This window comes from Strix uralensis, chromosome 3 (assembly GCF_047716275.1).
Source record: "Strix uralensis isolate ZFMK-TIS-50842 chromosome 3, bStrUra1, whole genome shotgun sequence".
In the NCBI taxonomy this organism is placed as follows: Eukaryota; Metazoa; Chordata; class Aves; order Strigiformes; family Strigidae; genus Strix; species Strix uralensis.
In genome coordinates, this window is record NC_133974.1 from 47,374,725 (window position 1) to 47,390,795 (window position 16,071).

Sequence of the window (16,071 nt, forward strand, 5' to 3'; positions counted from 1 at the left end):
ATACCTAACAAACCCCAGAAAAACTAACAGAGTACTCTGAAGGGTAATTACAGTTGAAACTATTAATAATTTTAACACATCAAGTAAAAATGAAAGGATGGCAAACAGACGAATATTCCCAGAGGAATAACAATTGCTGTCATAATCCTTCTACAACTCAATTTTCTTCTCTATTTCAGTTAATTTCTATTTCAGTTAATTTCACACTACCGCTAACCAAGAAGGCAGTACTGTTTTACAATACAGATGTTAAATGACTTTTTCCTAAATTTTACAAGGGAAGAAAACAAGAACAATTAGTCTTTTTTTTCTACACGAACACAGCTACTTCATTCTCCCAAATCCCAACTAAACCAGCAGCATTCACAGAAGTTTTTTCTACCTGATCTACCATAGGAAAATAAAAGGTAGCTGAGGGATGATAACTTTGTGTGGTAAGGTCACCAATGTCTGGGAACAACAAGTATCAAAAGACAAAAAGTACAACAGTTTTAAAAAATATTTGGGAAATATGTCTAATGACTTCTGATTGTAAAATGTATTTTCGTGTGCGTAACAAATCAAATACGCTGCAATGAAAAAATAAACAATCTCACAAAACCCCGAGATATCTCTCAAACTAAGTCAAACAAAAACTGTAAACCTGGTCTTCAGTAGCATAATCTCTCCCATACTGACTGCATCTTTTAGTAAGACACTATGCACAGTGTAGCCGAGATTTTTGGCTGCCATATCTGGGTTTGTTTTTATTAAAACAAAAATATATAAAATAGTTATGAGAATGAGAAACTTTCACAGATTCCTACTGCTCAGAAGTGGTGCTCTTTTGCACAAGAAAACACCCCAGATTTTTTTTTTCTTTTCTTTAAGTATTTGGAATTAGTTTCACTGGTTGAATCTTTACACAAATTAAAATCCTGACAGGTAAAAGCAGGTACTTTGTTAGATTACTTCTAGCTACAGGCAGATGCATCTACTCCCACAGTGGCTCAGCAGGTGCTTTTCAGCAGCTGGTGCCCTTTACTGGTTTGCCTTTGTAAGTGTTCCCATCAGATTTTCAACCATTTCAGAGGCAGCACTACACAATATACACACACTTGGCAGCTGTGTATAAAATGAAACAGGCTTAACGTTTTATTCAAATCAGATGCAGTCAATGTTACCTCATGTTAATATTAAAAAATGCATTTCCCTATTCATATTTACTATTTGCATGAAAAGGAGCGAACAAAATCCCAAATAACTGTAAGAATATGCAAATCTCCCATGACAGTATCTACTAAATATTTTTCAGCAATTTTTGCTTAGTATATCATCACAGCCATGCTAGTTTAAATAACAGACTAAAAAAAATTAAGTTCTCTATATTCACCAGTACAGATATTCTATTAGACTTTGACCCATATTGTCGATTAATTTTTCTTGTCTTCAAACTTATACTGCCCAAGAAGAGGTAACTCAGATTTTACAGGTCTCTTCAATAAAAAAAGTTGCCCATTACTAGTACTTAGAATAAGCAGAGTACTTATAAATGAGAAGATCTGTTTAAGTTTCAATTACAACTTCACTAATGAAAGGACATTTGAAAATATTATTTTATCTTCACAATGATTTTTGCTTGCTGTATCTACATTTATCAGTGGTTTTTGTGAATGTTTTCATTAATATCAAGCTTTTGAAAATAAAAATGTGTGTAAAAACACAACCCAGACTGACACAACAAAGAGCATATTTATCAGTTTTTCATAGCATCCTTGACACCCTCAACATCTCCAGTGTCTTAAAAGTGGCTTGTTCATGTAACACAACTGTCAAACTTCTAAGATGTTAAAAGGATCTTATATGAGTATGTTAAGATAAGCCAACACCAAAAATAAAGCTATAATATATTATACAATATACTATCCTAATAGTGTTTAGAAACTGATGTTTAAAGAAAAAAAGACAAAAGCCTTGATAATCTTAAAAAGAATAAAAGCACAAGACTACAAAATGTCTTCAACTAAACTTCACATGACACTAGGACAAAGGCAGTGTAAGGAACAAATAATCAGGTCATATTTTAAGCAGCCAATTTTGAGACACTATAAGACAGGGAAAGGCATTAGGTTATAGCTGAATAGCAAGGAGAAACCAACTGGCCAAAAAGAAAAGGATAATTTTTCACCTTTGAGAAAAGTCATCTGAAAAATCTGTGTAGATGAGCTAAAACAGCACATACTGCAAAGGAAACCTTTATTGCATCTGATTCTAAAAGAATCAAAGTTGCCCAGTGTCAAACCAAAACAAACAAACCTGCTGTGACCCCTACCAAAAGATGAGTTTATGACAGAGGTAGACAGAGAACACTATTCTGGAGTAAGAAAAAGGATACATTACAAGTTGTTGTGTTGGTTGTTTTTTTAAATCAGGGAAATGTACAATCTGAAAACGTGGGTGCAAGTGGTTATCTATGAATTTCTCCAATAATCCTGGTAACCCAAAATTTTAAGAAAGTATCTGCATTACTTCCCCATTCTTATGGGACAATAATGAAAGCCTGTTTTCATTATACTTCTCTGGTGAATATTTTTCCAATTTCTATAAAAATAATCTGCTTTTAAAAGATCACATTACAGTGACTCGATCCATAACATCATACCAAAAATGAAAGTCACATATGAATAGGCCAAGGAGGACATAGTTTGAGCAAATACAGGCTTAGATGTGAGCAGTTATATAACGCCTAGCTCTAAAACTCATGAGCAGCATGATGTATTTGCTTCCTCTACCTTCATTCCTCTCCATCCCAAAAGAGGTGAACTATAGCATTACTTCTACAACGGTGGATTGACACAGATTGTTTCAGTACGTATGGGCTGCTGCTCAGTGAAAGCTGCTTTTTGCTTTTCATAAAATCTGACATGAGATTTGGTTCTTGTCTCTCTCCAATTATTCATCAACTTCCTCTCCTTTTTGCATCCTACATACATTTGTATAAGGGACATAGATCGGCTTGACTATCATTTTTGCATACAGATCTTTTTTTCTTTTTAAAAATAAAGAAGCAAAAATCTGTCAAGCTGAGGGAGGCTTAGGGGAGGTTATATAAAACAGTGGTGATAAGTCTGTTAAAAAGCATCTGTTACTTTCAAAATCAACTCTGCATTAGTAGGAAACATATATATACACACACACCCCCCATAAATGTGTTGTATACTTGTGTGTATATATATTATTTTATAAATATATTTAAGATATAAAATTTATGTATTACTGTCTTTTTTATGTCTTTGAGAATGGAAGAAGCATCATGGATTAAGGCAAAGACTTATGTCATACCTGCCTAATGCAGAGATGTTTCAGGGAAAATAGTTTCAATTCCTCTTCCTGTGGTAAGAGACAGGTCCTCTCAAAGACTATAATAGTGCCAAATGCATGTTTTTGCTGAGTCAGAAATCACAGTTTTCAAATGCTGAGGGTTTACCACAATCCTTATTGCCAGGTCACTGCATTTCAAAATGTTATTTTAAAATAACTGTACCAGTTACAAAATAAAATGCTCTGGAGGAAACCCATGAAATGGCTAAGAGATGAACATATCCAATATTGTCTTCAGCTCTTAAGAGCTAGCACACACCTGGGATGTGTATCTTGGGAAAAAAAGTTGTATTATGGGTTTTGTCAGAAAACAAAATGTCAGTCTCTATTTTTTGCTTACTTATTTTTAGAACAGCCTTGATATCACTATCCCTGATGCACTACCCTTTCTTTTTGCATTTTACTATTGCTACTTTAAAAAATAAAATCTTTAGCCTCAGTATATCTCTTCTGAGATAGTTAATTCTTTTCTCTTTCATTTCAGCACTAGCATAAACTCTGATGCTCTAGGAAATGTACTTTATATATTTTGATACAGACTTCAGAGATGCAAAACCACTCTAACTTCAGCAGAAAGTAGATACAGGTGAAACTGTGTTTAGAATTATAATCTCAGATTATTGGACATAATTATCCATCTGTAAAGTATTTCCTGATTACATATATATTTTTTTATTATTTGCCTACTTCATTCCAAATCTTCCCTTTTGGTGTTAGTTTTCAACTTCTCAAACTCATGGCTATTGGAGGGTAGTTGAAATCCCTGATCCTCTCAAGCTTTGCTCCTAAAAACTCTGCCTCACTGGAGGTGGGACATCCATGTGCCATGTTAAATCAAGGAATTCAGACTTTCACATTTCATTCTGGAATTAATTTGAAGTTGTACTACAACATTCGTAAAGCCATGCTATCTCTGCAGTGTACCTGTATTTCAATTACCATATCAAGTCTATTTGATATTACCATATCGAGTCTCTTTCTCTCTTTAAATCATTTAGATACTTTGTTATAAAGGTGTTACCCAAAATAAATCAGGTTAATAATCTGCCATGCAATAAAACCAGTGATTCTGTTGAACAAAAGAACTTTTTACTGGCAAAAGAATATTAGCATTTAAACTAACAGAAAGGTTTTATGAATCCAGAAAAATGCTATGGTATCATCTGTAGCATTAAAGGCTATATCAATAAAGTAAGAATATTTTTCAAAATACTTTCCAAAGATTTATCACAATAGGAATATATTTTCTATTGCTGAAAGGAAAAGACCTATTGAGTATTCCGGAAATCATATAATGATATCTAAAAACTGGAAAGCCGCAGTCAAGTGAGGCACTTGTTTTAAAAATATTACATTCAGTGAGTTATATTCAAGTACAGCAAGTGTCTTCCAACAGTGAATTAGTAGCCAGCAACAGAGCACATGTTTGCATTTCTCCAACATCAGATTACAGGTAAATTTTAAGACCAGAATACCACTTTACAGGTTGCACATCATAGCAACAGACCTTCCTGATGAAGAGTTAATAAACTATTTCTAATAAAAATTTCTTAATGGAAAAGATGATAAATTTACACAAGATCGATAATAAACTACTGTTTTGTCATGAAGCACATCTTTTTATGTGTTTTCAGCCAAAGCAACGGTATTTATTCAGACAATTTGAACAAAACAATGCACAAAAGCCTCAGCTGAGGCTAAGTTAGATATTCAAACAATTTGATGCAGAAATTGTAAATACTGCACCTGGAATTCGAAAATAATGATAAAATACTCATTGACTCACATACTTAAGAAAATTAAGCCAGAACTCATAGGTTTTATCAGTGTAGAGTCTTAACTCCAATATTCTTGTTAACCTGTTACTGCACATATTCTACCTTCTTTGGACCCTCACTCGTGAAGTATGAAGACAGACCGCAATTCCTAATATACATTACCAGCTATTAAAAACATTGTGTCTTGACCTACATGGTTTTTTTTCCTTAAGTTGGGACTAATGATTACAGGACTTGTAAATTTTCCTCAGAGAAGTTTTCTACTATACTTCACTGGCTAAATTACAAGATATCAATAAAATTTAAAATATTTTTCAAAATTATTCAATTCAGTCCAAATATCAATTGCTGTTTGGAAAATATGCAACTGAAGTATACACTAAGGTCAAGTTTGGAATAAATGGTCCAACATTCTGGATGTGAAAAATGTAATTTATGCAAAAACATCCATACTTTATTCAGTAGACTTACCTTTTTACGATTGTAAAAACAAGAAAACATTACAGGAAAAAAAGGAATATTGATTTTGTAATAATTCCTTCACATAATGCAGAGAGAAAGAAACCATTTCTTATTTAGACCATTAAGCAGTGCTAGTAAAAGGAAATTGAAATAACGTGAAACAAAGAAATAAATCCTACCCTGAACACCCACTTTAGGTAAAAAGATGAAGTAATTTTTCACCAACAGCAATTTGTTAGATAAAACCTGTTTTCAGAGCCTTGAAGAGGAACTTTCCCTGACCTGAGTTTATGACTTTAAAGGTACATTTATTTGGCAAAAAGGCTGGCGCAAAACTACCTTTATACTAAGTACAAAAATATATTTCACTAATGGTCAAGCTGCATGTCAAGTAGCCAAAGTTATTAAATCTAAGCTTGTGCCTACTCCATTTTTAAAATTCTCATTATTGAAACAAACTAGCTAGCATGCCACTTTTGCAAGTAGTGGTACCATATACTTCTGACTAAACTGGTGTGACCAACCAGCTGCTTATAAGCCATGTGTGCTTGTACTGTGGTGAAAACACAGCTCTCCAAATAACAATAAATGCCAAGAATAATAATTATCTACAAATTGAGTTGGGGGTGGGATTTGCTGCCTTGCAGCACGACAAGAACCCTTCCCTTTGTGAATCCTTCTGTGGGATGCAGTGCACCCTTCTGCCACTGAATGCCAGAGATGTTCCCGAGCAGCAGCACAGCACCTTCCATTCAAACCACTAGCTCCTGCTCCCAACTCAGCAGGGGTAGGAAATAAAGAGTATGAGATAATCCAGCTGGGTTGGGCTGTGGCAGGAGGTGAAGCAGTTCAGATCATAGTGTAGAAAGGTAAGGGTGACAAAGAAAAAAAGGAACACGAGATAGTAGGAGAGCGCCAATGCCAGCAGTTTTATGACAGATTGTATGGTATGCTTTTACGGCTGATAAATTGTGAAAGGTTGGCCACTCCTGAGCTCATATTTGCAGTGCATAATGGGATTAGGTAGGAATGGTAGCTACAAAAATTTGGATCTTTGTCATGAGTTTCATCTTAGCATCTGTATTCTTCCAGGCACTGATTCCATGACACTAGAAAAATCTGCCCGTGGAATAATTTACTTAATCACAAAGTTAAACTCTTTAGAAAAGCTCTGACCCTTTGCAAGGAGGCTCTAACTAAACTAAATACTTACCTTGAAAATACTAGCCATAAGATTTCAGATAATATAGTGCCAGACCTAGCTGAAATGTGTTATTTCTTCATTCTGAAGTGCAACGGAAGATGCATCCTGACTACATTGCCAATCCTATAAATAAGAACCTCATTTTAATGCTTGTGCTAATTTAAGGCATTGCTGCTACCTTTGGTGTTGGTTCATATAACACAAAATGACAAAACTGCTGTCTGTACAAAAGAAACGAATAAAACAATTAGTCTATACATGTTTAAAATGCGGTTAAAATGTGGTTCTTTAGAGGAATACATTTCTCTCATCTCTTCTCAACCTATGTTTACATCAACTTAAGGAAATGAGAAAAATGTAAGTAATCTGAACTAATACTTAAAAACATTTAAAATGAAAGATTACTTCAGTTTACATGATCCAGAGGTTTAACTTTTGGCTAACAGTTCAAAATATATATGAACTCCTTATCATTAACTCAGTTCTGACCTTAAGAGCTTTGAAGATTAAATTTAATAGGGTATTCTGCAATACGCATGTTATACGGCCAAATACTCCACCCAAACTGCTGACAATATGATCAAAATCACATAACTCATGAGAAATAGTCCTTAAAATTAGTTTTCGGCAAATGAAAACATACAGACTAAGAAGAGAAGATCCTATGATATTTAAAAAACTCTCACATTAATACTCAGTTGGAAGTGAAACATTTCTTGAAAGAATACAAACTAGCCTATTTTCCTCTTTTAAAAGGAAAATTAAAGGTAAATTAAACTTTTTGACAATTTGGTTTCATTACCAGTACTATGTTATGTCTATACCTCACAGATTCCCTTGTAAAGCTCCTTTGTCTGTTAGAAGATAGAGGTGACACAAATGCAAACTAGTAGCTGAATAACAGAATTTTTACCTGCTAGGTAATGTGAATATTAAGTTAAATTATGAAGACTTCTTTTCTTCAGCCTCTGCACTACCACTGATTGCCACCTCTGCTGCCTATTTGAATACTTATGCTACTACCATCTCCGTTTTCTAAACATGCTTCGTCTGTGAAATGCACGCCATTATATAGCACAGCTTCTCGGTCTGTACATTCCCAGGCCCACGCTTGTCAACGTAACCAATACAAATAATTAGTGAAGATATAACTTTATTTTGTATTTGTACTGGGTCTGGCTGAGCCAGAATTGGTTTTCCTCTGTAGCAGCCCTCATGGTGCTGTGTTTTATGTTGGGAGCTGGCAGGGTGTTGATAGCACACTGGTGTTGTGGCTACTGCTGAGTAGTGCTTACACAGCACCAAGGCTCTTTCTGACATTTCCCCCCCCCCTCAGTGGGACGGGGTGGGCAAGATCTTGGGAGGGGACACAACCAGGACAGCTGACCCAAACTGACCAAAGGGATATTCCAGACCATATGACGTCTGCTCAGTATAAAGCTGGGAAAAAGGAGGAAGGGGGTGAGGTCACCCTTGGTCCTCCGAGGCAACCACTATGCATATTGGGGCCCTGCTTCCTGAGAAGGCCCGACATCGTCTGTTAATGGGAAGTAGAGAATAAATCTGTTTTCTTTTTTTTTGCTTCCGTGCGCGGACCTTTGCTTCGCTTTGCTTATATTAAAACTGCTTTTGTTTTACCCACAAGGGTTGTTTTTTTTTTTTCCCTATTTTCTTTCCCCTCTTTGCCCTGTTGAGAAAAAAAAGGGGAAGGGGGGGGAAGTGATAGAGCAACTTGGTGCGTACCTGGCATTTAGCCAAGGTCAAACCACCACAGTATTGCTACTATTCTTCTCATGCTCCTTCTTATTGGTCACACTTCATAGTGAGGTTTATTTCCTTTCAGCCTTTTGGAAAATTGATGCAGTCCAGGTTTTTAACCTTGAATGAGCAAAGGTACCACTGGAAATCTTCAAATCAAGATGTAGGATTCTTTATATTATCAATGGCATATAAATTTCTTTCCCCTAAAAACATATCTACACCAGCCATTAAAAAACTTTCCATACATCAAATCTAAGTAGAAGACCACTTCCCTCTACAAAACAAGAAACTAGGATGTCAGCTGTACAATACTTCTGACTACCTAGCCTCTTCACACTTGGGCAAGGTAATTACCAAGCGAAGAAGAGTCCAGAAGACCTAGGAAATCTTCTAATTGTACAAAAATTGCTGTACTCTGTTCCTAAAGCAATGTTCTGTATGTCCCACAGCTGTCCCTCAAGTTTCAAAGAGGGCAGGTGTTTAGAAAAGGTCAAAATCTTCTATAGTGCGAACCCATTTTTACTTCTGCCATCTAGCCACAGCTTCTCTCAGCAAGCAAAAGAAAGCTAGACCTTACAGAACGGAGCCTGTTATCCCCAAAAAAGTATATCGCAAATAAAGGGGATCACTGTCTTTTATCATTATTATGTAGGCAAAGTAGCTCTGGAGAGGTTACCAGCAGTTTGTAACAGCTGACCTCTCCCCAGCAGGCTGACACCCTACAGCTGTAGGAGTTGAGGGAGGACACCCATCCCCACTGAACTGAGCACCCGGGGCTCCTAACCTGCCTCACCTTCTCCTCCTCACAGTGGCTCTGTGGCAAATGAGAATTTAAGAACTTAGGCCTGAAAGTAAGTCAGTAAAACTATTCTTATTAAGTACAAAAGTGATCTATTTCCTGGATGTAAAAAGATAATTTTACAAGGAGAAACACCTTAGAAAATCCGAAGTATTTGTTTCTTTGAATACTGGGACTAACAAATGTTAGTACCTGAGGCAGGGAAACACAGCCAGAGCTGGCTCTCGGCAAAGCAAGAAACCCACCAAAGTGTAACAGAAATGGAACTGCTTAAATGAAGAACAGATGAAAACTAAACGAATAAACTAAAAGGAAGAAGAATATTTATAATTTTGAAAACCATCAGGATTTTCTCCATAAAACGGCAAGCGCTTGGAGAGCTATGATAAATACCCTTGTAACAGCAACAACAGACGGTTTGGTTGTTCTGTGCTTTTTTCCCCTGGGGATCTTTATTATTATGGGTTGCATGCATACTGACTTGTTAAACAGAATGGGTTCTTTAATCTAGATGTTTAGACTAACTCAATGTCTTACATCAAAACCCTACCACTAATGGCATCTCATAATAGTCAATAGTAGCAAAACTCTCAACTTCCTCATGTGCCTTTAGATGCTGCTATGAACCATCTACAGTTACTTTTACTGTCAGCTCTCCTCTTGTCCATCTGTTTATATTTTTGATAATCCTGCAAACATCTTACAGAGATATGAGAGCTATCTTAAAAGCACCTAGATACGATAGGTAGAAAGCTAAAAAAAATTTGCTGCTTTTGCTTACACTAGTTCACCAAAAAGAATAAAACATATTGACAGAAAAACTTCGTGCCCTCTAAATTGACTAAAGTTAATTGGCAAAAATTTTAAGCACCAACCAAGATTTTATGAGCTTAAGAGATCTAGAACAGCCATAAAGAGAAAGCAAAACAAAATTCTGCCCTAACCAAGATACTTATGTCTTGACCAGGTATGTCTTGAACACCACATACATTGGCAATTTCAGCCTCTTTACCTCATTGTGAAAAAGGTGCTATTCAACAAGATTCGAATCTATAAGTCTCGCTAATGGAAATGTGAATCTGACAAGTCCTGCAGGTGTTCAAACTATTCATAAATTTGTCATCTTTTGTTGCAAAGTGATATGAAAGCTGGGGGTGGGAATTAAATACATAGGTGTTCAAACATTCAAAATTGTATTTGCTATCAACACTCCTAGTTGATATCCTGTAATAAAAAACATATGGAAGAGTAAAGTTCTGAAGAAGATTGCTTCTATTTCAGAATTTCACTGTAAAACTGAAAAGTGTACCTCTTGACGATACACAATCTATAAAGGAGACAAATTATTTGTGAAATTTGTATAACCGATACATTTTGTAATATTTATTTTAAACATTACATGTATAAAAATCTGCAAACCATTTTTTTTAGATATTTATTTTTCTCTCTGAACTATATTTTTTCTGAAACAAGTTATATCTATTGAAATATTGGTACTTCTTGCAAAAAGTTTACAGATTAGTAGGTGGTATTCAGCTTAGTAGAAAGACATTTCATTGCAAAAAGCTGTCATGCTGAAAATTGTCATATAAAGTGTTGCATTTTATAGCTGCAGTGGCTCAACTTTTCTATCTAGTTAAGCTGTCACTCACTTTGTAAACATGATATTACGTACTGTCACCCAAGCATAAAAGAACAGATTCAGATTCTAAAATTAAACCGTCTTCTGTTTTAAAAGAGCTAAATCTTTATGTAAGACATAATCTTTACTCAGAACCCCAATAAAGTGTTCTGGGTAACTGTATTAGATTTATATTCTCATTTCCTGTTTTCCCACAGGGAAAAAAGTGGGAAATATTTTTCCATGCTGTATGCTGCTGAAGAGCTAAGAAACATAAAACCTTCATCAAATGTACATACAGTTTGTTCTTTATGTCCCTGTTCAAATCAGTAGCAAACTTTCCATTCATCAACAGATTTGACATATACAATGAGGAGTGAGCAGGTACACGTGATAAGAGTACTGCAAGTTCTAGACTGTAAATACCAACAACAAACTTAGTTCCCTTACCTCAGCTTCACCATTTTAAATCAGTAAAGTTAAAATGTTTGCTTTACTTGCATTTTTCCTCTCTGCCCTCTATTTTCTATCATCAAAGTTTTGCTAATAATGATTTTCTGCCTTCTGCCTAACGAAGCACTATTTCAGGTTTTACACCCATACAGTCTATAACACCATAACTCAATACCACCACAATTGCATTGTACTTACTCTAAGACTAGGCTGATGGATTGCAAAATATTGCTGTGCAGTCACAAGCCAACCTCCTGTACAAGTCAAGATACAGAAGCTAGGGTTCACTTCTCCATGTTGTCTCCAGAAACAGAACAGAATCACCATAATATTTTATTTTCATTTTAGTGATTCAGATCACAGCTCAAAACCATAAACAACTGAACAGGTAATGCCAAAGGAATTGAGAATTGCAGCTCATGAACAAGAAGTTTAGAGCAGGAATTTCTTGAATCTGAGTCATCATGAAAGGAATACTCTTCCAAATCAGTAGCGAAGAAACTAACTGGCTGCATTTACACATCACATATCACAGTATTAATTGGTAACCTTTTTCAGTTAGATTTTTGTAATACAAAGTAAAAACTAATTTGATATCTCTAAAATGGTTTACTCACCTCATCTAAGTCTTTAATATAAACAATTTTCTCTTCAATACCAATAGGCATTGGTTCACTATGGGGGATCTTCACCTCTTCATACATTTTGTTGTTTTCTCTCTGAACTGCCTCTGGTAAGAACACCTAAAACAGTATTACAGGATAATTAATTGAAAGTATGAAACCAGAAAGTGTCATTACATATAACCCACTTTGAAAAATGGTTTGTCACTTTTCTTCAAAAAATAAATGAAAAACAAAAGCAATTCTCACTGATTCATTTTATAGATAGCACTGAACTCCTAAAATGGAAAATAATCAGTTTTACTAGTCAGAAAATAGTCCCAAAAAGACAAAAAAGATAACTTCATTTTATTGAATTTCAAAAGCCATTAAGTCTAGAATTTCATAAAGGATTCGTTTTGTTAAAGTCAATTCAATGGTTTCCAAAAGATAGAAAGAGAAAAAATAGTATTTTAATGATTTAAGTGACCCTAGAAATTAAAAAAAATGTATTAGTTGAGAATGAGATTATTTCTTCTAGAGTCAAAATAAAAACAGAATACATGAAAGTGTTTAAAACCCTCTGCAAAGAAGCACTGCTTCATACATTAGCCTCTGATAAGGAGGAGAATCCGTAATGGAACACAGAACCCCGCTGCACATTACTCACTGGGAAAGATGTACTGTTCAAGAAGGGTCATGCACAAACACGTACCTTTGCACCCCCAATGAATGCTGATGTTTTCATAGCTTCAGCTCGGGAATCATAAACATGCGGATAATGAATTTTTTCGAAGTCCATCTCTCTCTGTCTGCCTAGGACTGGCATACTTCTAGCATTCAAAAGTGCTAGTTCTCTGTGAGCAGAAAAATAACTGCAATAATTCTGCCCATTTTAGGCAGCCATCACAAAACTGAATGTGGTATATTAAAATCAGAGCAAGAGTTGTGGAAATTTAAGGAAAAAAACACCTCATAAAATAATCAACAAAGGAATTTTACGGCGTTATTCTCTGGCATCAGTTAAACCAAGTCCTTACAACACACTGTTTAGATAAAAATCAGAAGTGCAATCCAATAAGTGCAAGGATTTCCTAAATGCAGTTTTGCCTCTTTTTGAGCAATACAACAACATGTATTCACAGTTAGATACCAGTCCCACTATATTTTTCTCAATATGAAATACAGCAGCTTATTTGCTCCTTACCCTCCCCTACTACTCCCACTACCTTTAGCTGACAACATGGAAAATATTACCCATTAACCTTGAGAAGAAATAAAGAAAGATAGTTCTGATAGATGTAGTACAGACTTAATAAATCTTAAGCAAGTAGTGTGCGTACAGGAACTAAGAAAGATAGTCTACCCCTCTAATATGCATCTCCAGCCCACATAGAGGTGACCAAGATGATTCTCATTAAGCAGATCACTGCTTTCTTTCCCTGAAAATTAGGTTTTCATATTAAAAAAAATTCTACACTTTTATTAAAACGTGACTTGAAGTCAGAATCACCTAAGCACCAAAGCAAAATAAGAGAGAATAAGCTATTATGATATGTTGAAGTAGTAATTACAACATCAGCATTTCTCAACTCTTGGTATTTATTACCTTTGCATCCGCAGCTCTTTGGGATCAAAGAACATTAGTCCTTCTCCAGAAACTTCTGCATCTTCCCCAGCTTGTTTTTCTTTTCTGGCATGTCGCTTTTCTTCACGACGATATTGTTTCATTAACAGCTTTTCTTGTTCAGACTGAATTGTAACTTGACAACCATAATTGGGCTTAGTGTTTTCTCCTATAAACTTCTTGCACTGTTCTGCAATATGATAACAGGTATGTATCTCTAAGTACTGGATTCCATCTCTGTTTTCCCCAGTTTTCTTCTAAAGGTTTGTTTTCTGAGGTTTGGGTTTTGGGGTTTTTTTGGGGGGGTGGCATGTGTGTTTAAAGATAGTTTAGCTTTATGTAGATGACTGTGCAGCAGTTGGTTTCAAGAAATCTAAAAGAAGTACCAGCTCATGTCCCAAATTTAGGACGTTTAAAGTTACCATTATTAAGCAAACAAAATTCTTCATCCCAAAGCAAGAGGATGGGCTTAGCAGCAAGAGGAAGGACTTTCTTACTTTTCCATATTTATAACTTCATCAACAGTGGAAATGCCATTTATCTCTCCTCTTACATATACACACTGATGAACAGAATGGTGTGAACAGACTAAACGGGCTATTTTTTTTAAACAGCCTCTTCACCTAAGAATCAGTGTATGTTTACTAGATAACATGATTGTATTGAAAGCATACTCATAATGTAATTTCCCTAAACAAGTGAGAATGAAATCCTATTCTATACAACCACAAGGACTCCTTCCCTTTATGTGAATAACCAGCAGGATTGAATCAAGGTGAATTAGAACCACAGAGCAATTACAGTAAACAATTAATCTAGGGGAGCAGGGAACCTGAAAAAGCCCAGTCACATTTGCCCTTCCAAGGCCATTACTGACCAAAACCGAAGACAAAACCAAGTTGTTTGTATGTAATGCAGATTTGTTTCGGTTTTAACTATATCAGTGCTTTTAAACTTCTATTTTCAAAGTTCTGCAAACATTATTAGTTTACGTATGTTTGACTTTTATATACTTAATTCAATTATGTTTCATATGTACTTTTGCAGTTAAACTCTGAAGCTGAAAACTTGAAAACTTCTTTTCATCAAATAACCCACTTGACTGATGTTTTGAACATTTTGTGTCGCTTAGTTTTCACCTACAGTAAGAGTGAAACTCCTACATCTCATACCATGCATACTGGATTAGGTGACTATAACTTGTTAAATAGCATTGAAAAAAATCTAATAAACTGTCAAAATGTCCCCATTAATACCATCATGTGTGTAGCCTTAACTCTCTCTTTCTTGTATTGAAAGGGGGCGACAATGGATGCAATTTCCTGACTAAATTTAATTCAGACTGAACACACCAGAGCAAAGAACTGTTACTTGATTTGTCTGATAAGCACAACAATCACCTTTACTGCCATGGAAGTAAATTACATAAGAAATAGTCGAATAGTACAGCATGCTACAAAAATGCAGTATATGTACAGTTCCTTGACTTGTGCTTACTTTCTCAAGACAAAAATTACTCAAAGTTGACTCAATTTCTGCAGACACAAATTATTCCCTTCCGCAAATGCAATTCTGGAAAGATAAAACTTCAAACCCCATTAGAAATACCACTTTGATCAACTTAAAGAAAAAAGACTTATTAAAATTAATAAACTGAACTTGGGACAGAGCATCTTCAATCTCATATCAAATATCATTGATGACTTTACCACAGTCAAAGAAGGGTTCTCTCATCACTGAAAAAAGCATACAGTCAGTAATGCCTTCCTATTGTCTCAAAAGCACAACACTGAAAATATTCTTCCTCCACATTCTAGCAGAAATTACCCAGATAGCTTTTACTGATGCCATAATGAAGAATAAATTCATAAAAGCTTCCAAAATACTGCTTCTGCTAAGTGAAAAGAAAGTATTTGTGTAACTAAGATCTGCCCATAGGACAAAAACTATAATAGTTCAGTTTTGACTGAATGGTTTGGGTTTTTTTTATTTGATTATTTGACAAGGGAAAAAGCACCAAGAGACAAAACCTTGTTATACTGATAGCAAGACATTCCACTTTGAAATCATGAACAGATAAAACTAACAGTTGTTCTGATGAATTTAGACTAACCATCAGCACAATAGGAGGGGAACTTCTAAACACTTGCTTATATAACATTTAAGATAAACATATTAAAAAGGGTTATTTGCATTTTAAAATTATCATGAGGATATGTAAGTCCACCATTGCTAGTTTTATTCACATTTTTCTAACTCTGTATGCTCTGAACATGCAGTGGGCTGCATGGTGCTATGTACATGTAAGATTTATCCCAAATCACAACCTATTCGCAATCAGATTTACTTTTGTCAGAGGAGAAAGTCAGACTTGTTTTTCAACAGCAATTTTTAAAACAGATTT

General features: G+C 35.2%; 1 protein-coding gene across 11 annotated transcripts in view; it reads right to left on the minus strand.

Moving 5' to 3' along the window:
• The window catches only part of ASCC3 (activating signal cointegrator 1 complex subunit 3), a 288,803-nt gene that overhangs the window by 220,682 nt on the left and 52,050 nt on the right, over positions 1–16,071 (minus strand). For all 11 annotated transcript variants that reach the window (XM_074862160.1, XM_074862161.1, XM_074862162.1 and 8 more), the window contains 3 exons: positions 13,650–13,857; positions 12,756–12,897; positions 12,056–12,181 (listed from right to left, as the gene is read on the minus strand). In XM_074862160.1, coding sequence (XP_074718261.1) covers positions 12,056–12,181; positions 12,756–12,897; positions 13,650–13,857 — 476 coding nt within the window. The remainder of the gene's footprint in view (positions 1–12,055; positions 12,182–12,755; positions 12,898–13,649; positions 13,858–16,071) is intronic.